Consider the following 24,743-nt stretch of genomic DNA (forward strand, 5'->3'; position numbering starts at 1 on the left):
GTTCAAATCTCTCTCATATTTGTCAAACACTCCATCTCCCTATACTTGTAAACTTTTGGTGTCTCATTCCACTCCACTTTTTGCTTCCTCTGAATCTGACCTACTTCCCAAAAAACAGGCTGTACATTTCTACTCATTTATACTTTCCTAAGTCTTGAAACATTTCTATACCTTGTTGCCAACCACTCCCATTAAAGGCAATTTTTCTCTGAATGATTTTATTTCTACCTCCAAGCAGATAAGGAAACACAAAGAGAGAAGGGAAAAGGAGGCTGCCAAATTTCCAAACTTTCAGTGCCACAATATCACTTGGGAGCAAACAGGGACTTAAAGAGTAGAGGCACACTGATGTAATCCATAAACAAAAAGGTAAATCATTTTTAAATGCACCATGAGAAGGTCAGGGAATAAGCACTCACTTCATTTTAATTTTTTCAGTTCTATTCTGAAAGAGATGTGAATATTTTAATGCATTTTTAGTACTTCAAATCAAAATAAACAGTATTTTAGAACATTTTTGTAGTCGATTCTAAACCACACTGTTTTATATGGACATTAAAGACTTATGCTTAAAATATCTCAGGTTCAGAGAAAGCACTATATCCTTTACAGCTTACCAACAGCTTTCATTAAAAGTGCATTTTAAAACCTTCTGTCTATAGAAAACAATCTCTCTGGTATGTATGGTTATACCGTTCATTTTGTGTTGTCAGTTTATGAATAATTTATATTTCTTTTAAATTTTAACCAGTCCTCTTCAGAATTCCAACATCTCTTTCAAAAAGTTTCCTGAGGCTAAAATGGCAAAAAGAGGTGTAAGTCAGTACAACAGCAGGAGAGAATAGAAAATACATTAAAAATCTCATGTTATAAATCCTGCCTTACTTTCTGGGGAATGGAGACCTTGCAGAAGTGGGTAGAGACTACTGCCACTGTCAGCTCACTGCCACTAGCTGAAGGACAAATACCAGGAAATACTTTGCAGGGTATATCTGTGGGATGGCTTGAACTCAAACACAGATCAGATAAGGTGTTTTCCAATTTCTATCAGGTAGCAAAGATGCTGCTTTTGTATCAAAAGTGAAGGCCTGCTGTGGACAGATTGCACAAGAACAAGCTGTTCAGGTGCAAGCACAATATATTACAGCAGCTCTCAGAAGCAACGGATAAGATATCCCTAACAACATATCAATAATTAAGGGCCGGTGACAGCCTTGCTTCCAGGAGATTGTGAAAGTGAAGGGGGAGAAATGGTTTCCATCAGGTGCATCTCCCATACTGCTGCAGGCAGCAGGGAGAAGGCAGCCTCATGAAGCTGCAGTCTCCTCTAGAGAATATGAAGTCAGCAGAGCCTGATGACTAGCAGCCTGGTAGCTTCACACAGTGAAAAAGCAAGGTCCACTGAATGGTAACATTACTCCAATTGGGGAATGGGTAAATGAAGAAGTAGAGAAAAAGCTTCTTTCAAATTCCAGAGCTAGAACTACTCTGGCTCATTGCTGAGCAAGTCTGTAATGTACCCCCTTCCCCAGTTGTGCCTGGGATTGGTGCCATTTATTGATGTGTGAATTAGAAAGTCAAGTCCCTTTCCTTTCAGATTTATTATCTAAGATCTACACTCAGATAAGAGAGAAAAAAAGAGGAGAAACTATACAGAGATAAGTGAATATAAAGAATAATTGTCACACCTTGTTTAAATGTTTTATTGCTGTTCTGAGAGGCTTTTTCTTTTCTGTCAGAGTATAGCTGAGATGATAAATGGAATGTAAGAATTTCATTCACATGAAAAAGCATTGATTAAATACAGAAATCTTAATGACCTGATTTCACTATAATTCTAGTTCTATAAGTTTCTAATTATGTATTCAAACTGCTAAATCTTTGTACTTCCTATACTGCTGTTTACACCTTGTTGATTCCTTCTTAACCTTTAAGAGCTATTGAGAAATTAGTAGATTATTCTTTTTCATCAGCTATAAGTAAAGCATAACTATGAGAACAAAGGATGATAGAAACTGCCGTGGATTAAATGGACAATAACAAAAAAAAAAATTCAAAGACATGTAAATGTCAGTAGTATTAAGATAATATGGTGTTCAAGTGGATGCATCAGAATGGCAGCTGAAAATTACTAGGATTAACCGAGAACTATGCTCTTAATGCTAATGAAGTACTGCTGGGGATAGGAAAGCAGCAGCACAGCATACTGACAGGATGTGCACACCTTAGTTGCTATGCATTTCACAGAACACAAGAAAATAACACCCTCTTATCTGGTATCTTCAGATCATTTTCTAACATTGTGTTCTTCATAAAAGTTTATAAGTATACTGCATACATGCAACAAGAGCTGTGGAAAATGCCAATTATTCAGAAATAACAAAAAAGATATTCACCATGACTAATTTAAAATGTTTTTCATTTTCATACTGTAAAACTAAAAAAAAAGTACATTTTGTAAAATCAGCTTGGTTTACAGACAAGGAATAGGATAGCTCAACCTGAAGTGCCACATTTCATGCAACTCAATAGGTAATGTTGGAGACTGCAGGGAAGAAACGGGAGGTCAACGCTTTTGCATCACATTTCCAAGTTCCTTTTTTCTTTTTCTTTAATCAACGTTACGTCTGTTGGTGATATTTCCACAGCCAGTTGATGCCAGAAGAATATAGCAAGATATTGATGAGCAAAGATTATTATGAGCTTTTATTTCCTTTGATGATTCAGGATTTCAGACTGCTTTGATATTTCAGGCTGAGATACTTAGAGCTATTCAAATGCCTAACTTGCACTGTTTTCAGCAAGAGCTGTGTACCACTACTTGTAAGAAATGATGTCTCTGCAAGACAAGCTGAGAAATCTCATGTAAGAAACACCACCCGCATTTTTGGGCTAGGGTCAAACACTTGATAGCACAAGAATCAAAGGGGAAAATGAAGAGCGGCTGATTCACTTCCACCTTTTTCATTATGTAAACAGATGAAAATCTGATTCAGAGTTACTTGCTCAACCAAATACTACTTGTTTAAAATCTTGTGGCTATTGATGTGAGAAAGAGTCAAGGAGAAGCCTCATTAAACTAAAATTCCTTCATTTCATGCATTTGAAATGCAGCAACAACACATAGAGAGCTGATAAAAGTACGAGTGCTGCAACTTGAATGACAAGCAAGAACTATGAAAAAACTCCAGTACCAACCCTCGTTAACCAAGCTATGCACTTCTTGACTTTCAGTGCATGTCAGAATATTGCTCATCGTGAAGTTTGGGAGATGTTGCAGAAGATTCTCTTTTCATCAGATAAGAGACCTTTAATAACGTCTTAGTTTCAGTTGGGATGGAATTGTTTCCTACAGAGTGTTTGGTTATGATGCTATGTTTTGGTTCTAGGAGAAAAACAATGTTGACAACACACTGACATTTATAGTTGCTGCTAAGCAGTGTTGTATAGAGCCAAGGCCATTATCAGTGAAGGGCCCAGGGTGCTGGAAGGAAACAGAATAAGGACAGATGACTTAAACTGGCCAAAGGGATATTCCATACCATATGACATCATGTGGAAGGAGAGTTTTGAAAGGAGTGGGAGTTCATTTCTCTCTCTTCTGCTGCTTGGGGGGCTAGCTGGGCATCGGTTTGTGGAGTGGTGAGCAACTGCTTGTGCATCACTTCCAATATACATTCATACATATGCATATATATATATATATATAGTGGTAACTATTATCCTATTATTTTTCTCTATCTTAGTACATAATTTTATGTCAACCCATGAGTTATACTTTATTTTTTTTCTGATTTTCTCTCCCATCCCACTGGGAAAGTGGGGAGTGAGTGAATCACAGTGTGGTGCTCAGCCAGCTGTGCCGGGTTAAACCACAACAAATAACTAGCAAAACCTATAATGTTTCTATGATCTTTAGTTGAAACACTGACTCTTCTCAACAAATAACCAAATGTTTGTTGATATTTATAACAGTTACAGTAACACCAAAGGAATGGATGTACACCATAAGATTTTGTAGCTGAGTTATATTTTTTCACCAGTGTCAAAAAACTCTAGAAAAAAGCTGATGCTGAAGTACATTGCATTAGACCATAATAAATAATGAAATACTTCATGCCTTCAAGAGAATATAATGAAATCTTAATAATAATACAATAATACATTGGGAACTTATGATTATTTATATTTCAGAGCTGAGTCCTATACTGTGGTCTGTGTCAATTTCTTTAATGTCTAAAAATGACTTATGAAACAGCAATACAATAAAGGAAAAAAATGCTATTTACTTACAGTAGTTTGTTTTTCTTTTCCCAAATGTATCATTATCTCCAAACAGAAGGAAGTGCTTTAGTTCACACAAACTTCTCTCACACTGAAAATTATCCATTAGCACCTCCATGGTAATAATTTTAGCACTGTAAAGGAGAGATCCTCAAGCTCTCAGTGGGATCCAGCTTTATTAGCATCTAGTCCTAGCTACCCACAACAAACACTCAAAGCTTAACAGCACAGAAACAGCTGTACTGGATCAGACTAAAAGTTCAGCCAGCCCAGTGCCTTATCTCCAGCACCAGGGACAAGCAGATGTCTAGGGAGCAGGCCAAGCAGAGATGTTCCCTCTGCCAGCAAACTTCCTACATACAGCTTTCTCAAGCACTTCTGACACCAACCGTTGAGTAAACCTTGATGATTTTCCCTTCCATGAATTTATCCATTTTTTTTCCCTTGAATTACCGTATTTTACCATCTGCTGTATCCATTGACTGCAAATTCCAGAATTCTACCTGTCACTGTGTGAAGAATGACCTCCATGCTTTGCTATAAAAGTGCTTGTTACAAGCTTAATTCAGCCTTTAATGTTTCTATTTGAAGAGAGAACAAACCAACAATCCCTTTCAACTATCTATATATTGCTTACAATTTTGTAAACCTCTGTAATATTTTCTCCGTCAAGTGGACCACCACCTGGCACATTTTTTTTATGTCCTTCATAAAAATACACTATGTTTTTAAGATTGGATTTCCCTTAACAAAAATTTGGGTTGTTTTCTTTTTTTTTTTTCCAGGTTATCTGCTAATTCTAGTTCTTCTTAAAGATTTTACTATTATCAAGCCTAGATGTCAGTTCTACAGATTTACACATCCTCGGATCTCTCCCATTTTGTCCCAAGTTAGCACAGTGGTTTTAAGCATGAAGCTTCTTGTCACTGTTGGTAATTCGTCTATCTCATCCTCAAGTCCTTTGAATGCCAAAGTGAAACCATCTGGTCCTGATGGTTTCTTGTTTATGTTCATTTTGTCCATTTCTTCCACATTCTCCTATACAGTGCATTTAAGAATTTGCCAATGAGCACCTCAGAATAAAAAGGAGATAGTCTGTAATAAACCCATTTTCTTCCACAGTAAATACCAATACAGTGAATTCATTTGAGTTCCTCTTGTATCTTGATTCTCCGCTGATCATACAAATGTATTGGAACACTTTATCTCCTTGATATATTTCAAGGAAGATTAGCTATTACTTTCAACTACTTTTGCTAGGTGCTCCTCAAAATCTTTCTTTTTTTTTCTTTCTTTTTTTTTTTTTCTTTTGAGATCCCCACCAACTAAATCCCAGTAGACTCACCACTGTTTCTTAGCTAGATCATTCCCTGACTGGGTTGTTCACATTTAGAGCCCTGGAATCACTACTCAGACTCTCAGCTGCTTATAGCAGCTTCTTATGTGAGGGACAAACCATGCAAGCAGCTATAGCACTTTATTGGCACTTATGTTCTACCTGTGGTTCTGCATCCTTCCCTCCTGCATGCCACTTTTGCTCTCCTGTGAAAGACTATAGATCAAAGACTTGATCTTTCTTCAGGTCTTTTAATATGCATTTTGGAAACACTTTACAGTGGTACTTTAAAGTACTTTAAGTACCAAGCCTTGTATCTGGAAGTTTTGGTTTTAACTAGCCAAACAGAAGTTTGAAGAATATTAGAGATCTTCCTTGCAACAGAAAGACAGTAAGAGAAAAAAAAAAAAAGATTTTTTTCATTTACACTATTAATGAATGATGTTAATATATTCATTCTCTTACCTGTTTCTTTTCTGACATGTCTGCTAGGATCATAATCTCATTTACTTTGTCATCTCAATTTGTTCTGGGATTATGTGCACACACCAAAGAGTTGAACATTTTCACAACTGAAAAAGTTATTTGGATATTTTTCTATCCTTTGTTTTCCAGCCTTTAGCAGCTGCACTAATGCCAAAAAAAGTTCTGTGTGGGAAGATACATGCATTTCCTCCAGCCATACAAATACCATTCAAAAGAGAAGATGCATTTCTGATTGAAAGCATACCAAACACAAAGAGGAAATGAAAAAATATATATAGTTTAAAAAAAAAACCACCTAATTTGATATTAAATTGGCCTTTTTATGTTCTATATATGCACACTTCCATTCTTGTGGAAGGATGATGTTTTACTCAGCTAGCTTACAGCACACACACTTTCTCATGGAGCTGTGCTGCTCTAAATATGGGGCAGGAATGCAGATACACCATGATCTGGTGTTCTCCATGATGCTGCATGTTCCAGATCACATCTGCTACAGAGAGAATAAGCTCTGTTTCTGCAATCGTGTAAGACCGCAAAATACTCTGAGTATGATTTGCATTGATGGAAATGAACTAATACGTTTTTTTGTGTTCTGTTGCTGACAGTTGTTCACTTGTAACTGTAGCTAATCTCTTGTTTACTGAAATTATCATAGCATCTCCCAAAATATTTTCTTACATTTTAACTTCCATTCTAGCACTGAATTAGAATTACACATGCTGTACTTCAACTTCACTGTATTCTATGGACCTCTTTTATTTTAGGATGTGTTCATATTATACACAACTCCATCAGCTGCTCTTTGCTAGGCATTCAACTAAAAGAGAAAGGAAAAATTATTTCAAAAGGCATTTGCATGCAAAATGGATTTAATGAGCACTAAAAATGCTGCATTTTGTTGTTTTCCACAATGTACTATCTGCAACATTTTATGTGTAAACACTGCAGAAACGGGACGTTTAAAAAAAGAGAAAAAGCAATGATTGAATTGAGCCTATTATGTAAGGTGATTATTTTACAGAACACTAAAGGGGAAGTTCTTTTGCTCTGCAGGAGGTTTTATTGTAAAGTGTAATTTTTAGACAGGCACTCATGCTCCCACCTGTTTCTTTTTGTGTCACACTTTTTATTACACCAATAGAAGGTCCCAGCTGTGAAATGAAGATACAACCTCTCAGACTATCTGGATGTTTAACTGAAAATGAAAATTAATCTATTATGCATACATGCTGTAACTCAGCAAAAACGTTACCTGCTTCTTACTACGTTATCTACTACATCACAGCACAATTCCACAGTGGAATTTTGGTGAAGACAGTTTCAAGCTGAATGTTTACATAATCCTTTAAAATAATTGGCTTTTTGTTTCAAAGCCGAACTACCTATCTGGAAAGCTTCAGTATGCAGATTTTTCTTTACTATTTATATCATAATCTTCATAAGATTTTAGATTATTTTATGGAAAATGAACACTCAATCAACACAGCATATAAAAGATGCTTACTAAATCAAGGCAGGAGATACCATTATGATGAACTCCTTTATAAAGACAATTATTTAAACATTGGCCAACAATCCAAAGAAAGTAATTACAGCAATGAAAGCAAAATCCTGGCCAATGTTGTCAAGTTTGGCTTTAACAGATATTTGGACTGACATCAGTGACTGTTAACTGGAATTTTTTAAAAATAGACTGGGCATCAAACTTGGATACTGAAAAAGTTCACCATTAATAACAGTTATGTATATTATGATTTATAAAACTTCTTATCCATTCTATGTCACATGTTATGTGATCAGTCTATAGTTCCAAATAAAATGTATTTTCTCCGTACATTTCCCATTGAAAGAGCTCTGAAATGTATTGTTTAATTTGATAAAGTTTTCTTATATATATCCACTGCTGCCTGTGTGGTTGGAGAAACTATATGCTTAACTCATCTGTAATGTTTCAGTGCAGTTCTTGAAACAATCTTACAAGTTTGGTTCATAAGAAATTTCCATGTGTTTGACAATGACCATGGGATACAGAATGATTAACATTAGCTGACACAGGTCATATCAAATTAGCAGTAGGCTGTTTATGAGTTAATAATCATCTACTAAAATATAGTCAGTTCCTCTTACAGAAATACAAGTTCACACTTCTCCAAACAAAAAAAGAATATGTGAAGAGTCTAAATAGGAAGATGACAGGACAAGAGGCCTCAAGTTGCGCCAGGGGAGGTTTAGGTTGGATATCAGGAAAAACTTATTTACAGAAAGGCTTGTTAAGCACTGGAACAGGTTCCCCAGGGAGGTGGTTGAGTCACCTTTCCTGAATGTGTTTAAAAACCATTTGGATGTGGTGCTCAGGGACATGATTTAGTGGTGGATTGTTGGAATTGGAGTAGTATGTTTAGGTTGCGGTTGGGCTTGATGATCTTGAAGATCTTTTCCAACCTGAGCAATTCTATGATTCTATGAAAAAAATGCTGTTTAAAACAAGGCAAAGAAAATTTTCAAGAAACAAGAGCAAGGCATGAGAGAGAGAGATGGGATAAAGATGCTTGTGATTATAGGAGACAGACTTTATCTAATTGCTGAACAAGCTAAGTTCGAAGAAGGTAACTTGAATAGAAAGGAGAGGTGAGTTTCAGCAGAAAATCCTTAAGTTGAAAGACAAGAATAGAATAGTCTGTGCCATCCTGAGAGTTGCTCCACAATGGTAAGGAACACAGGGCTGAGAACTGTGAGAAGGGGTTCTTACCTTTATCCAAGCCTACAACAACAGATGATATTTTATCCCATATGTAAGCATATATTTAAGAATACATGTACAGAATTTCACTCAAAGCTGTGTGTGGCGTGTGTCACTGGAAACTTAACTGTAAACTTGCAGTATTCAGAAGGCATAATACAGAGAAAAAAGTATACCTCAGCTACTGAGAGGTATTTAGAGGTCCATGCTAGCTATGGGATCAAAGTAAAGGAGGCTAGGTAGAGCTCCTGTTTGTTAAAATCTTACTGATTTTGACAAAATTCAAAACCATCCAATTTTCTGCCTAAGACACAGACTGTCCAAATCTGTGGACATAAAACAGTGGAAGTCCAGTATCCAACTTTTCTTTTTATCTTGACCTACTCTATTTCAGTTGTAATGGCCCCTTCCAGAGAAACATGGAAATAGAACTTTAGAATTTGAGATTTCTTATGAACAAATGTTTTAAATTTAAGGGAGAAATACTTTGATGCCATATTCATATTTTATTAGAATAATATTTCATTTTGGATATGGACAAATTCATCCAATTTTCCAAATCATTAATATTTATTCATACAGACTGAGCATGCAGCTTGGGCTGTAGATTCATTTTGCAAGGTGATTTATAAATACAGAAACATGCATGCTTTTCCAGATTCATTACAGTTAGTTTATACAAGCAGAATTGATACCAGCATTCCTTCCTAGGCTGATAGGTATTCACAGCTCAACCCAGATAGTACTTTGCAATAAATAAAATTTATGCAGAAAACGAGGTAATTTCTTTCAGTACCTCCATCTCATCTTCTCAAGCAGCTGGAAAGTCTAACATGTCAAAGTAGGAAAGAAAGAACTGCACAGGTGAAAATCTGGCCATTACATTACTGACTCAGAATCTTACCCTGTTACGAAAATGTACTTCCAAATCAATATTGGCGAACTATTTACACCAAAATGTTAACAGCTGAATGGCAAATGGGTCTCTGCTTTTTTCTGCATGTCTGATTTCAGACTCTTGGGCATAGATCTGTACATTTGCTCAGAACTCAGTGTTACAATTCTAACCAATGATGAGCTATCTTCTATGTCACATAAAATACTCTTGGGAAAATGGAGACTGTGTTCAATATTAGACATTAAAATTATGTAATCTTTTTCATTGGTTTTGAACATAGGATTTTTTCTGCTTCAATTCCCAGCTGTAAATTGGAGGCAACTGAATACCCTAACTGTACACAGGTGTGATAAAAATAAACATTTAATTATTTGCTAAGTTCTCAGAGACTATGGGGAAGAAATAAATGAACACCTATGAAGAAGACATTTTAATTCTGCAATCTGAGGGCACGCATCAAATAAAACCCAAATCATACACATCATTCATAACTACGACTCTACTGCAGAAGTCAGGAATCCTTTTCAAAGGCTGTATCCTGCTCATAGTGCCATACATTTCAGAAAACAAATTATTATGACATTTTTTATATTATAAAGAAAGTTGGGAAATTGAAACGTTTCACTTCAAGTAGTTTTAAAAATATCTGCGTTTGATTTAGAGGTGTTTCTATTTTGAATTAGTTTGAACTAAGATAACAATTCTGAGGAAGACATTTTCTACCCTTTTTACTCTTCTTGAGCCCACAACAAATGATCCAAGAAGAATAATACATTTTGGTAATTTTCTAACTAGCAAACACTGAAAACTCTGAAAAAAAAATGACTACATCTATAGGCAAAGGAAGACCAGTAGATGTTATCTATCGTGATGTTAGAAAGCTCTTGGTCATGGCCTCCAACAGTATCCTTGTAGCTTGGCAGGGATGATACAGGTCAACTATATGCATGTACTACTTGATGGGTGAAAAACTGCCTGGACTATTGGGCTGCAAGGTGGCTGGTTACAAGTAGACTTCTTCAAGAGTTTTTCCCAGGTGTTGTGTTTAATTGTTTAATATCAAAGATCTGGCTGAGGAGTTGGAAAGTGCTCACATTAAGATTGTCATTGACACCAATCTAGAATCTGATATGAAACAGCCATGAGGGTTCCTAGCCTAAACATGAACCAGCGTGAGTCCAGGCTCTGCTGCTTTTGGGTGACCAATTCTTTGTTAATTATCTTCACTATGCTTTCTCTTCACCTAGATCTCTACCAGGTCATTCTCAAATGAAACCATTCTCTGGGGTCACTGACAGAATTGGGTCACGTATTTCTCTATTATTCTAAGGAGGTCTTTCCATCAGACTTTGCAAAATGTTTGTCTCATACAGTGGAATCTTTTTCAAACGGGTATCAGGAAAGACAGAACTTTCATCTCCTTTTCTGTGGTGATATCATACATATCATTTACACAAGCTTTAGAGTGTTTCAAATTTGATTATTTGGTGTGCCCTCATTATTAAAAGTGATGAATTTTTCTGATATTACAATGTTTATTTGACTGCATTTTAGATTACGGGGTATATGAAATACTGGTGTTTATTACTGACTGTGAATTTCTCTGTAACTTTTTCATGACCTTACAAATAATGTTATTCTAATGATGGATTCATATGAGAGTCTTCCCCTGAAATAAAAATCTTATTTATTTCAGTAAGGCCAAATATTCTCTTTACATTAGTCAACCAATATATTATGATTCCCTTGAGGTGCGTAGAATAGAAAGACCTATCTCTTCTGCACATGGGAGACAGACAACTCCCTTTGTTTCCCATGACCTAATTATTCTATTATATTTTGAGGTCCTTTCTGAAATGACACTAGGAAAAAGAAAACCCTCAAATGGTATTTCATGCATGCTTTGGAGAGAGCAATGACTAAGAATACTAATGGTGAACCTTTCTACCACTGTAGGGTATTTTTTAGTTCAGTTCTGAAGCAGCATGGAGTTAGTAGATCATACTGATCAGATGTAATGTTGTGTAGAAGCTACAACTTGTGGCAAGAAAAATACACCAGCTTTTAAAACCTTTTTAAGCACAGACAGTGTGAATGATCATTGCATTCTTCAGTTTTTATTTTTTACAGCTATTTTTATTTCAATATATTCAAAATATTGTCAGTGAATATTACTACAAAAAATTCTAATCATCGCATATGAGTTCATCAGACAGATATTTGTGATTTCTGGAGCTTAATTAAATATTCTTCTTCGGAAAATAAATGTAACCTAGATAAAAGTATATTGTGCTAAAAAAGATATAAATTAAAAAGGGTTGCTGACACCTTGCAGATGTATCAAGCGAGATTATTTACTAAAATATCATAGCCTGACAACTTTTTGGGGATTCATTTAAAAATTTTGAAAAAGATAAAATAGCTTTAAGGACTGAGAAGATAAGAGATTAACTTCCATTTGCTTTGAAACTATGCAATAGTGCCTGTCTTACACAGAGAAATGCTGTTGAATAGTGGTGTCAACTATAAGGTGACATCTGCGGTATTGACCTAACTTACACAGAGAAATGTCTAAATACTTTCATCTACAATTGCCAAAAATGTCATTATTATTAGAATTGTCAATCAGCTGAACAAACCAATAACTAAGTCCTGTATTTCTATAGTGAGTTTTGTTTATAAGGTCTGCTTAAAAACACTCTGTGGTAAACTGATGAGCGTATTTCTTCTTTTTTCTTTCCACCATCAGAAAAATTTAATTGAGAATGTCATCTCTTTATACATATAATATTCCAAACACCAGACTTCCATGGCTGCCCATAACAATGCCACAAGTACTACATAAGCTGGACCAGAACATCATCACATCTAGAGGTCTGAAACCATAGCTACAACTTGAACTTTTCAGAGAACACTCAAGTTTTGATACTGGATCCTGGAAGCAATAAACTTAGCCAGAGTTGTATGTAGAAGTAAGAAGTATCTTTTCAGAGGCACTCTGTGAGGAAGTCTCACTATCTCACCATTCCCATTCTGACACTGTGAGCAGTAATTTCATCCACACCATGTGAGACTGGTGTAATGAAACATATCACATCAGAGCCCGCAGGGGCAAACTCAAGGACAGAAGGATCTTGCAGGAACCCCCCCAGCACCTCTGAGGCATCTGACCGCTGCTTGAAGCTGCATCATCCACAACACATTCCAGAGGGAATTGTGGCAGAACACATAACAATCTGTGCGACACTTCAGTAAACCCTCACACAGTCTGACTCTGCCAAACCACTGCAGAACAGGCAAGAAACCTGGCCCACTCTTTTTATTGTTATTCCAACTCTACTATAATATCATAATTATGTGATAATTATATAATACATATAACAGTAATACAGTGTTTACCCAGAATAATAGCTCATCTCCAAAATAATTCCTCTAATATTAATAAGCACTGGACCTTGATCAGAAACAGGGTCAACAGTGATGAACACACAGGGAAGCCAGCAGTTACAGAAATTGCACCTCTCCACTTAGGTGCTCTCATGATGCTTCACTGGATCATTCAAAATGGCTCCCCTGTCTTTCATCTTCTTCTACACCCTCTCTCACACAGCTCCCTTCTCTTCTCCCTATTTGCTCATTCTCAGGAGTCCTGTGCCAACAGTGCTGCATCTGCTTAAGAACCAGAAATGCGTGATGACACAAATCTATTCATAACAGCAAGCAAACTCAGAGTTCGGGATAATTTCACACATTCAAGTGTCTGAGGCTTCCAAAACCATGGCCATCCACTCGCCAAATCTTCCTACTCTGAAGTATAATGCCTTAGGAGGACCTTGCTTCTCCAGTTCTCACAATTTGTTGTTCCCCACCTCTCTGATAAATGTCTGGAGGATGTTTTGGAAGGGCAGAGATGTCACTTTAAACAAAACAATAAGTTAGGTAGGGCTTTTCCTTATGACTGTGTAGCTTTGAATAAGAGAGTACCTCTTATGCACACAATTTGAGGGACAGAATCAATGCAAAGAAAGGCTTGGGGACAGGTAGGATGTGGTGAGTACTCTCCAGCTTCAGCCTCATTCTGCTGTTCTCTTTTAGGAAAGGATTACTCTGCAGCAGCCATCAGTATTGTGAATGTCACCACAGCCACAACCCAGCTTCATTCTTTCTCCATTTTCATCTCTAACATCATTCTTACGAAAACTAAGCAGTGAGAACTGTAACTGCAGTAAGCATTCATTTACTGGTAAGAGTCACTGCTACCTACAAGAAACAGGAGAGTTTCAGAAGGTAGCTGATAGAAGTTCACCCATGGTGTACAAATGGCTATGACGGACCCAAAGCCAGCTTTGAGCTTTCCATGAAGTCCACCATTTATCACTAATCTTCTGACAGACATATTTGGACTCTATGGACTTCTCCAATTTCTTGCCAGAAGGTAAGAAGGAAGGCTGGGAGCATGACGTTAGTGCTTCTCATGCTAAGCAACTGCAAACTGCTCCCATGAGAATGCTTATTTATTACTGGCTCTGTGCTGTGAAAGACTGAACTAATGAAGCAATACAGAATAGCTGATGTTGGCAGTTCTTGTGGTATGAGCAATTTGAACTGAATTCATGAGAACAAAATATTTGTGCCCCAAAGGCTACCACATAGAGGTGCCCTGCCTTGATAATTCTGTGGTGCAGTTTTTATTTGGCTCACATTTCAAAACCACATATAATATTTTCAGTTGAATCGATTATGGTGGAAACTAAGTTTTCTTTGAAATAAAAAAAGAAAAAAAATATCTGTAAGCATCTCAATAGAAGCTCCATTTTAATTATTGTGTTTTGACTAGTATCTCCTAATGGTAACATATAAGAAATAGCTATAATATTACTGTATTTATATAAAATAATGTATGTCAGGCTAAAACATACAAGATTCATAGGCTTTTTACACTCTGCAGAAATTACTAAGAAAAACTGGTGTCTTGAAGAAAACCAAATAACCGAATTGTATTTTTTTAATAGTCTAGTATTTTTAGCATGTGAAAAGAATTTCAATAAAGACTAGGAAAAAGTGGTTGTATGTCATAGATAAAGAGCGGTATGCATCTAACAAAAAATAAACAGAGAAATAAAATTTGGTATATATAGATATCTACATTTAGACATCTATCTTTGGCATCTCAAAATATAGAGATACGTGGGTTGCTCTTAAATTATTGACTCCTATTTATTTCCACGCAAACCACAAGTGATACAAAGAACACAATAACACTATTTGGTAGAGCACATTTTCAGTCACAAAATGCTACTTTTCAGCATAGTCACCACCATTAGCTATGCATTTTTGCCACAGAGGAACAAGAGCCTGCATAATGTGCTCTTAAAAATCTTCACCAGAGAAGGTGACTGTCGCTGTTGCCACTGCTGAAACGCACCACCCGCCAGCTCAGTGTGCTTATACTCACTGTTCGGTCTCCAGAAGCATTTAGCAAGCACTGATGAATATCAATGGTTGTCATTTTTTCCTCATGGAGGAATTCAATGACGCACCTTTGCTCCATATGCACTTCCACGTCCGATGCTTTTTTGTCAGACTGTCCCTCTGCCGCCATGTGTTCCATGGCAACAACATGGAACAGAATACTAGTGGGAAAGTTCAGCCTCTACTGCCATGTCACCAACATCTGCCTCAGATGTTGTGGGACAACATAATAAAATAGGGGGCATTACTTTCAGAGCAGCCCTTGTAGACATCTGAGTTAGGTGTCTAAACTGCATGTAGTCACTGGAGAGATGAGAACAGTTCAGATGTAAATATCTATGATACAGATGTTTAATGACAGTTGAGATGGTTCCTATATCCTAAAGAACTGAGAAGTATCATGCCTCTTGGTTCTAATACTCAGAGGTAACTGAAACTGCAGGAGCAGAACACTTACTTGTTACTATTTCTGACAGCCCCCACCAACTCCATCCATCTGTCCAACCATCCAGCTATCTATCTTACAAAACCATAAAGTTCAAAAAGAAGAAATATAGCCTCCAAACTTTCTTAGGATGTTAAGACTCCAAATGAGAAGGGCCGAACTGGCCCTTGCCTGAAACAAACAACAGGTAATTAAAAATTTGTAATGACTGCCTTATTTCTAAGTTTTTATCCCTATGGTGAATGTTAAATGAATAGTGAAAATCAAGCACCTGAGGCTAGAAGTCCTGAAGTCAATGTGCGAAATAGAGATCTCTGCATGTAGCTGTCACCTGTTATGTTATGTGGTAAATATGGAGACAAAGAAAATTCTAAAACCTATTTAGCCAGTTGTGTACTCAGAGCCATCAGTGCTGATCTTTTTCCTAGAATTAAACACTTGCACATCTTCTGCTGAATTTGAAAGTGATAGGGACAGTGACCCTGTACCCCTTGATACCTAAGGGAGTGCTCAAGGTAAATTTCTTCTCCTTTAAGTATATTCTAAAGGCAAGACGTGATTGTACCTGAATTTTGTGACATACCTACACAGGTACCTCAGAAGCATATAGTAATTCAGAAGTACATAGGTACACAGAAGACCAGTTGCATTGAGCACCATGTAAGATTAATATGAAGGAACCCTGCCATCCTGATCTCAAGTAGGGTAGAAGCATGATCTAGCTGCTGTGCTGATCATCTCAGTCAAGGTTGGGATGGAGGAATTACTTAAAAACAATACAGGCATGTAATATATAAAAGAAAAGTACTTCAATAATTTAGACGATGCCTGACTAAATTAAGAAGTTTTCAAAACAGAAACTTTGAATTCATCTAAAGATGACTTTGGGTTCCTACATTAAGCAATTCCATTAAATCATTAAAACTACAAAAAGGAGAAATTCTGCCTTATGCAACATGGTTTTTGATATGTAATTTTCACCTTTTTCCAGAAATACAGTATGATTGCAATACCATTTTAAAGACCATTCTAAAGTTGCATGTTACCATTCTATGTTACACTACATACCGATCTTTTAAGTAGCAGGTTCATGTTCAAGAAACTTTAACCAACTTGATTATTTATGTTTCTTCATGGATAAGTATATAACAGCTTATTGGATATGTTTTTGTTTTTTTTTTTTTTTTTTTTAAGACTGAAGCCGATTTATATAGTAGATTTTGTGCAAGAGTCAATCTCTGCAGATCTGTCCTTAAAAATACTGGTAGCAAAGATGCTAATTTCCAAGTAAAACAATTCATATTCTCAAAGCAGGCTACAACTTTTAAAATTCCAACAGAAACCAGTAGCCAACTTGCACATATCATTAAACTTCAAATTTCCTTGTAAGTGACAGTGAAACTATCCAGAAAGTTGAATATATTTTCTCTGAGGCTAGTTGATGTGGGAAGATTTTCATGAGACGTTTTCTCTCCTATCATCAGTTCAGTGATGTAAATAGGGGCTGATTAAAGCCTGCACTCCTTTTCAGGTTGATATACCCGACTGAAAAAAAATAATATCTCATAGCTGGAATTCTTCCTGAAAACTAAAATAGATGACAAAGTAAAAAAACTGATGTTCTATAGACACTTAATGAAGATAGGCTTCGAGGGGTTTTCTACAGCAGAGATTACATTACACCCCAGGATGAAACAAAAACAACGTATTTCTGAAGTTGAAGATTGCAATCACAGCAGAATAAAGAAAATAACAAAACATATTACTTGTTAAATCACTTACACTGGTTTTCCTTTGGATTCACAAGTCAAAATTATAGACTGTCCTTCTTCAGGCCACGAATTGGAAGAAATGATTTTAACTAAAGGTGTATCTAGGAAGAAAAGAAAATAGACATCTTGTTGATATACAGGAGAAAAAAGATTTATTATCTAAGAGTACATTATTCTCTGCTTACAAAAGACTACATCCTAGATTTAATTTAGACTTGGATATACTTTCATTTGAAGCCTTCTGCAATTCTCATTGTCCTCAAGAACGCAACAAAAGTGACCAATGGAACTACAACTGTAAATTTTTATATTCCAAGGAAACACAAATAGAAAGCTCATGTATACTTCAAGGAAATAACTTTTTTTATCTTTCTGTATTCAGTGCAAATGCTCCCTAGGAATATTCCGAAGTCTAATATCTAACGGTGAAATAAAAAACATTGACAATGAATAGCAAATACTCTGCAATTGTTTCTTTGTCTATTTATAGGTAGATATGATGGAATGCTGCTATTAAGGGTATGATACAATAGTATACATTTTAATAAGAACACTTTTGCAGAAGCTTGAAACCATAATAAGAAAGCTACAATGGGCTTCCAGATAAAATACCTTGTTATGGGCATTTTACAGGATATTATTTCTGAAATGCAATAATGTTGTCCCTAAAACAGAACTTCTTTTTTTCCATTTAACAATTTTTTTCAAAGAGAATGTTTCAAATATCAATGAAAAGCCCCATAGAATAGTTTTCAATCTGTCTAAAAATCTTATAGGTATTATTTCCATGTAATGGAATTAATTTATGGTTGTGACTTCAAAAAGATATACAATAAAAAAAACCCTGCAAATTAGGGCTGAATAAAATATTTGCAGTAGATTTTTAACTTGTAAAACAGTTTGCCATCCGGTTTGAAGGATACACCCTCACAACGAAAATATTTCATATGAATTACAGGGGACCTATTTTAAGGAGAAACAAGGCCATACAGAAAGAAACATTTAAATACATAGTATTTTTTCCTTAAGAAAAGGAAAAAAGAGATCAAAGTCGTAATGTGGAAAATTTTCATACTCAACAGGAAAATATAATCCCTTGTTTCCTGAATGGTTTCCTAATACAAAACAAACATCTTCATCTGTGCTACAAAAAATCATTTACCCTGAAAATCTAGGGTTTTCCAACCTTTATTTCATCTGATTTGCAATTCCTATTGTTTTAGTAGTGAGGTAGCAGGAACACCACAGATATCCAGTTATCAAGAAAATGTGAAAGAGCATGACAGCATGACACTATAAAATCAAACAGAAAATATGATACGCTGTTATGGTGTAATTTCTTATTGAAATGCTAATAGTCCTATTAAATACTAAAAGGTATAAAGAATTTAAAATGGCAAAAACTTTTTTCTATCTTTGGTTTTTATTTTTGACATATCACAGTGTATCACGATAGTATAAGACAAGAAAAGGGGCCTAGTGCACACTTGTCACAATTCCACTGAAAGCACTGCCAGTATCATTTAGATTTCAGCTGCACTAACCTTAAACAACAAGAAAACCTGTTCCAAAAGTTTGTTTGTTTTTTTTATGAACCCAGGAAACCATTTTGCAGGTGACTAATCCTGTGCAGGTCATGAATGCATTTGCTTCACTTTTAGTACATGCTTAAGGCACTGACCTCAAGTGCCTAAATAAATCAGGGCATCAAGTACTTCTGCAATTCCAGTGGTGTTGTAGGAGATGAATGTATTACCCTCTTGACTATGCACTGGACAAGAGGAACAAATTATTATCAGATAGCAACACGTGAAGAATTTAACTGAGGGACTGAGACAAGTAATGCAATGAGATCAAGAGGTTTCCAGAGAAACCTGAAAGGGAACTAAACTTTTATGGAAGTAATCATGATAGCTGCAAGTGAAGAGAGAAATTAAAGGCTCAACTAGGTAGCACTGCTGGTTTATGTTGAAAAGATGATTGGCATTTCACACAGTACTGTAAATGACCCAAATAAAGAAGGAATTTCAAACAATTAAGTTTGTCTTTGCATGGATCTGTGCTGTGCTCTTTTCCCTAACTCAAAGTTCCCATTCCTGATTTATTCAGTGCTCCAGATAGTGCTCTGTTCTTCATGCACCTGTAAAGAGAGCTTACTAACAGGACAGGAAGGGTCTTATGTTTCTAACACACTGTGGTAATATAAGAAATATATTTCTTTGTGCTTTTCCCTGCTTATTTACTTGCACATTAACTACTTGTTGCTTCAAAATAAGAAACACAGCAATTAATCCAATACACAGTTTTTAGGAAAGCTTATGATTCACAATTTCTGTATTTTTATTCTTTTAAAAAAGAAATAGTTGATATTCTATTTTGAGTGCTTCATTCTGAGTATTACTCTTCCCAGTTGCATTTTTATGCTTTCCTTGATTTCTCTACAGAATTAAAGCATGCAGTTACATGGAGACTTTTAAGACCTAGTCTTCCCCTTTAAATCAGTATTTAAAATGAAAAGTAAAACTCTAGAATAACTGCATCAAAACTAACCTAAAAACGTTATTTTAACAAATATAAAAATTGCCTGCTGACTGGAGGTATTTCCAGAACATAAAATGCTTTGCTATAAAATACTTCCTCCTGTTAGGACCACTTATTTTGGAAACATTTGAAGTCTGAATATATTTTATCAATACACCAGGCTTTAACCTGTCACACCCATAATTATTAATCATAGCAATAAGAATATCACCTAACCTCCAGAAAACACTTCCACCACTAGGAAACAAAGTCCAAAGAAAGAAAACAAAAAGAAAGAAAAATCATGATATAATAGAAGTTGAAGACTTATTTTCAGATATGCTCATCAGTTTTTTATTTGTAGGTATGTCTAAAAAAAAAGTAGAAGCATCCCAATTTACATCCTTCAAACTTTGGAAAAATTAATAATTTGCATCTTTTTTTTTTTAGGATTTGGCCCAGTAATTTATTAAAATTAAAATACTGTAGACTTGTATTTAAAGCAGAATTCTGGGAATTATGCCTAAAACTCCTTCATAATACCTATAAATATGGATTTATTCTGAGCTCTAAGGACATTATGGAGGAGATAAATATTCCAAAAAGACTAGATATTGGGAAAATTCCTACTCTAAAAACTCTAATAAAAACACGTTTTATGTGAGCGTAGATCACAAAGCAAGCCTTCGGAGTAAAACACACTTGTTTCAATCCTCAATGACTCAGTTATTCACATGTAACTCCAACAGCGTGAAAGCTGTTTGGCCCTCTAGTCTTGATTTTGAATAATGAGGTCCTTATGAGCCACAATTGATTGTTAGCACCAGTCTGAACTGAGACTCAAACATATCTTTAGACATATGGCAAGATATCTTCTACCTCAATGTGCCAAGAATCTGCACTTTTGCTATAAATGAGTATAACACGGCTTACAGATAAAACTAAGAGATGTAATTTTTAGATACATCCTTTCTTCTTTCAGACCAAAGGTGAAAGTTTCACTAAGTGATTCCAATTCTTTTTTTTCTAGGATCCAGGCACATCTCACTGCACAAAACCAGAGAAGCCATTTCAAAGCTTTGAGAAGACTTACCTATTTTTTAATCAGGCAATATCATCTTTATTCACTCATACAGAATCAGTGAATGCACACAGAAAACTGATTTCAGTTATTCAGCTAATTAATGTTATCTGATATATGAAGAAATTAAACGCTTTAGCACATAATTTTTGTTTTCCTCTTAGCAGCAATTAATGGCAAGTTTAATATCTTACAGAACTGCTTTAGTGATTGATTTAATCTCATTGAAAATTTTTCAAAATAAACGTGGTTTTTATCACTCACTGGACCTTTGTAGTTAATCAGATCTCCAGTGCTTAAAAGTCTTATTTTGTTTTTTTTCTGTTCAAAATGCACTTGATATTTTTGCACTGCTTGAAGTAATTAAAGAAAAATTAATTTGCTAAAGCTGTTTATAAAGTTGCAAGCAACTTTAAATATCTCCATATAAATTATTTCATATACAATTTTTCATATATAATCACATAGAAGCCACTAGAATAGTCCTGTCTGATAAGTTGAAGTACATGTGTAAGTCCTTGACAATCACAGAGTAAATGCAGAAACTGAATGTATAAAAGTAAATTTGTTTAAGATAATAAAGCAGGCCAAGAAGTGAACAGGAAAATGAATCCTTAATAGCTTCTTTTTGCTCCCAAGATCATTAGAAGTAATTTGGCCTGGTTTTGCTATGTCACTTTAGAAGTCCTTGGTTCCTTCTGTCCTTAACAAGCTGGACTACCAGAGCTTCTGTGGATATTTTTTTAAGAAACTTCCAGTTACTGGGTGAGTAACTAAAATGATGCATGATCCCTACTCATCCTCAGGCATTAATCTGCAAAAGGCATATAGAGATCATCAGATTGCAGAAGAAAAATCATTTTGTAAAAGGGCAACATGATAATAATATGGTAACTATGCTATGACATCAAATAGTCTCTCCCTACTGCAACAAACTTCAGTTAATGAAATTACAATCTTAGAAAAGAGCACCTCTTTTCTTGCATAATGTTACAACGTGAGGAGTACATAGATTTTGATAAGATTTAACAAATGACTATTGGTATGTAAATTCAGAAGTAGAAAATTTAGTGACCTCCTCCTGGTCATCAGAATTAAAATAGTGCTAGAAGTGCATCGATTTGAGATGCATGCATCACAGTCTTTACTAGAGAGCATTGAGATATATATGTTTTATTGTAATGTAAACAGTACTTGCTGCTACAGTTCACTACACATTTTGTTAAGAGGCAAATCAAACTGCTTAAAGCTTAGCCTTTCCTGTGCTTCCAGTGGGAGGAGGATTAACAGAAAAAGTCTTAGTGGTTCTTCTCCGCAGAAACTGTATAACGAAGAAATATTGTGGAGATCCAAGTCAAGGCTCCCAATTCTCTGCTAAATTACAACTTTTTTTTTTTTTTTTAATAAATGCAAAAACTTAAGAAGAAATTTAAGCCCAGTGCCCCCCAAAATCTTTCAACGTGGCTAACGTTTCAGGAAGCAGAACTGAAAAATGGTATTTCCTTCTTTTTTACTTACAGAGACAGTATTATTATTCCCTGAAGTAGAGTCCTGTACTTCCACATTCTTCATCTTGGATGACTGCTAGACCCCTGAGTCTTAGGAATCCACTTCTACAAAGCCTCACTTCCAGGTAATTTGATTTTTTTTAGGGAATGTTTACTAGTCCACTAAGACTAGTTCCTTCGGTGAGTTATTAGCGCCCATGCAGTGATTTATGAAAAACAGTGAGATCCTTCACTCCACAGAGTATTAAGTGTTCACACTAAGTAAAGCAGATCCAACAGAATACTTATTTGGCACTAATTCAGTGATTAGAGCATTCATCCCTTCAGAGTTTGGATAGGGTTTGCTCTGAGTCAAAGGGCACACTGACTTCTGCATTGATTTCCCATTCAATAGCAGGAGTCCACCAGGCATTCAAAGGTTTCCCTTCCACTCTGATTTTGAACTAAGATTTCTCTTTGAATTTGAAAATGCTTTTTTTCTTACCTGTGTCCTAGTTTGGACAAATCATGATTTTCCAACACATTATAAAAGAAAATTCTTAACTCATTCCGCTTCGCAAGTTACAATTCTACAAGTAACTCAGTGCAGTGCATTTGCCCCTATAACAATGAATATGCCATATATTTAAATTACATTAAAAAAAAGTTTCTAAAGTTAGATTAGAATGCCCCTAAAAAGAAAAATCCATACAACTTTAATATTGCCTACGTATTTCCTAGGATTCTTAACTGAAAGTTTTGTCAACACCTAGCATCAGGTGTCTGTGGTAAATCTATTATCAGACTTCAAGTAACAAAGTTTTACTGAAATGTTTTCAAAGGCCTTTCAGCTAGTGCCCTGGAATATTCTTTTTACTTATCAAAGGTGGCAAAATCTTCAACATTCAAACAATTTTAAACATTTTACCAAAAAAAAAAAAATTACAATCATTAAACACAACCAGAATGCCATAAGCCCAAAATTAAGAATACCTTTTCCAAACTGGTGATGGAAATACATTCAGCTAGGGCATTTATATTTGCAAGTTATTGTTTCATGTGGAGTATAGTGTCCTTTCAAGTCCCTGGGTTTTTTGAATGTGTCTATTGCAAGAAATATGTGACTCCTACTTTCCAAAATAAAATGGTGTAACAGAAAATTCTGGATGAACAAAACTTCAATGACAATCTCCTGTAATGTTGTCCATTAATGGTTCTGCATGCTACATAGCAATTCTGCAAAATGTCTGGATCTTCTCTTTCTAAATGTCTTCCTTGTTTTTGTTGTGATGATAGCAATCCAATAGTAAGTAAAGGCTACTAGTTGCTCAAGTAACAATCAGTACCTGAAAGTTGGTTCATTTCATTCTATGGAAAAGGGTGAGAATGTCAAGAAGAAATCACATTTCTCCTGTTTTCCACTGTTGTCCCTTAATAAGAGAATGTATTTTTTCTGGCCTTCAGGATATTGAAAGACCTGGCACAGAAAAATTGCCACATTTGGTGACAGTAACATATAAGGTTCAATACATATAAGGTGCAGAGAAAAGTTTAATAACCTGAATTATTTTAGTTTATGATTCTTTGGGGGCTCTAAAAGAAAAATCCATCTGTGAGATTCCTTTCTCTATGTATGGTACACATCATTGTGATATATGCTGTCTAAATCTTTCTTAAAAAATACTGGGGATTTTGTGTTTATTTTTCACACTGTTTGAACTTGGAAGAGTGGCCAATACCAAAGGAACCAGACCTAATTAAAATGGTAGAAAAAAAGGGGAAAGGGAGGCACAGTAGTTCAAACATTATTTGCTAATGAAAATGCACAACTCCACACAACATAATACTACAACAAATATTAATAAGCCTCCAAAGTGATTCCCTCCTATCTGATTACTTTCCATGCAAGAAAATTATCAGGTGCCTATTTCAAAAACAGGGCAAATGCAATCCTTTTCCTCTTCATGTTCTAAATAATTGAAAACAGCCCATTAACTTCATTTGACCCTAGGCTTCCACTGGCATACTTTGATTCAGATATGTGTTTTCTTTGAAGGTGATTCTCTCTCTGTAGTTTATGCTGTTATGAACGTCTCTTCATCTGCACTAAGAATCTGAGTTTATTGTAATGAAATCTGTGATCCTTGTTTGACTTAGTGTTTGTGTGCAAATTCTGTTAGCAGTAATAGGAAAGACACCAGTACAGAGAGGGAAGAATA

General features: G+C 35.5%; 1 protein-coding gene across 1 annotated transcript in view; it reads right to left on the bottom strand.

The window, feature by feature from the left end:
- Nucleotides 1-24,743, bottom strand: part of CADM2 (cell adhesion molecule 2) — a gene marked incomplete in the record, with an annotated part of 648,988 nt that overhangs the window by 90,315 nt on the left and 533,930 nt on the right. The window contains 1 exon segment of the mRNA XM_021402877.1: nucleotides 17,447-17,537. Within this exon segment, the coding sequence (XP_021258552.1) occupies nucleotides 17,447-17,537 (91 nt within the window).

The sequence above is a fragment of the Numida meleagris genome, chromosome 1 (assembly GCF_002078875.1).
Source record: "Numida meleagris isolate 19003 breed g44 Domestic line chromosome 1, NumMel1.0, whole genome shotgun sequence".
Lineage (NCBI taxonomy): Eukaryota > Metazoa > Chordata > Aves > Galliformes > Numididae > Numida > Numida meleagris.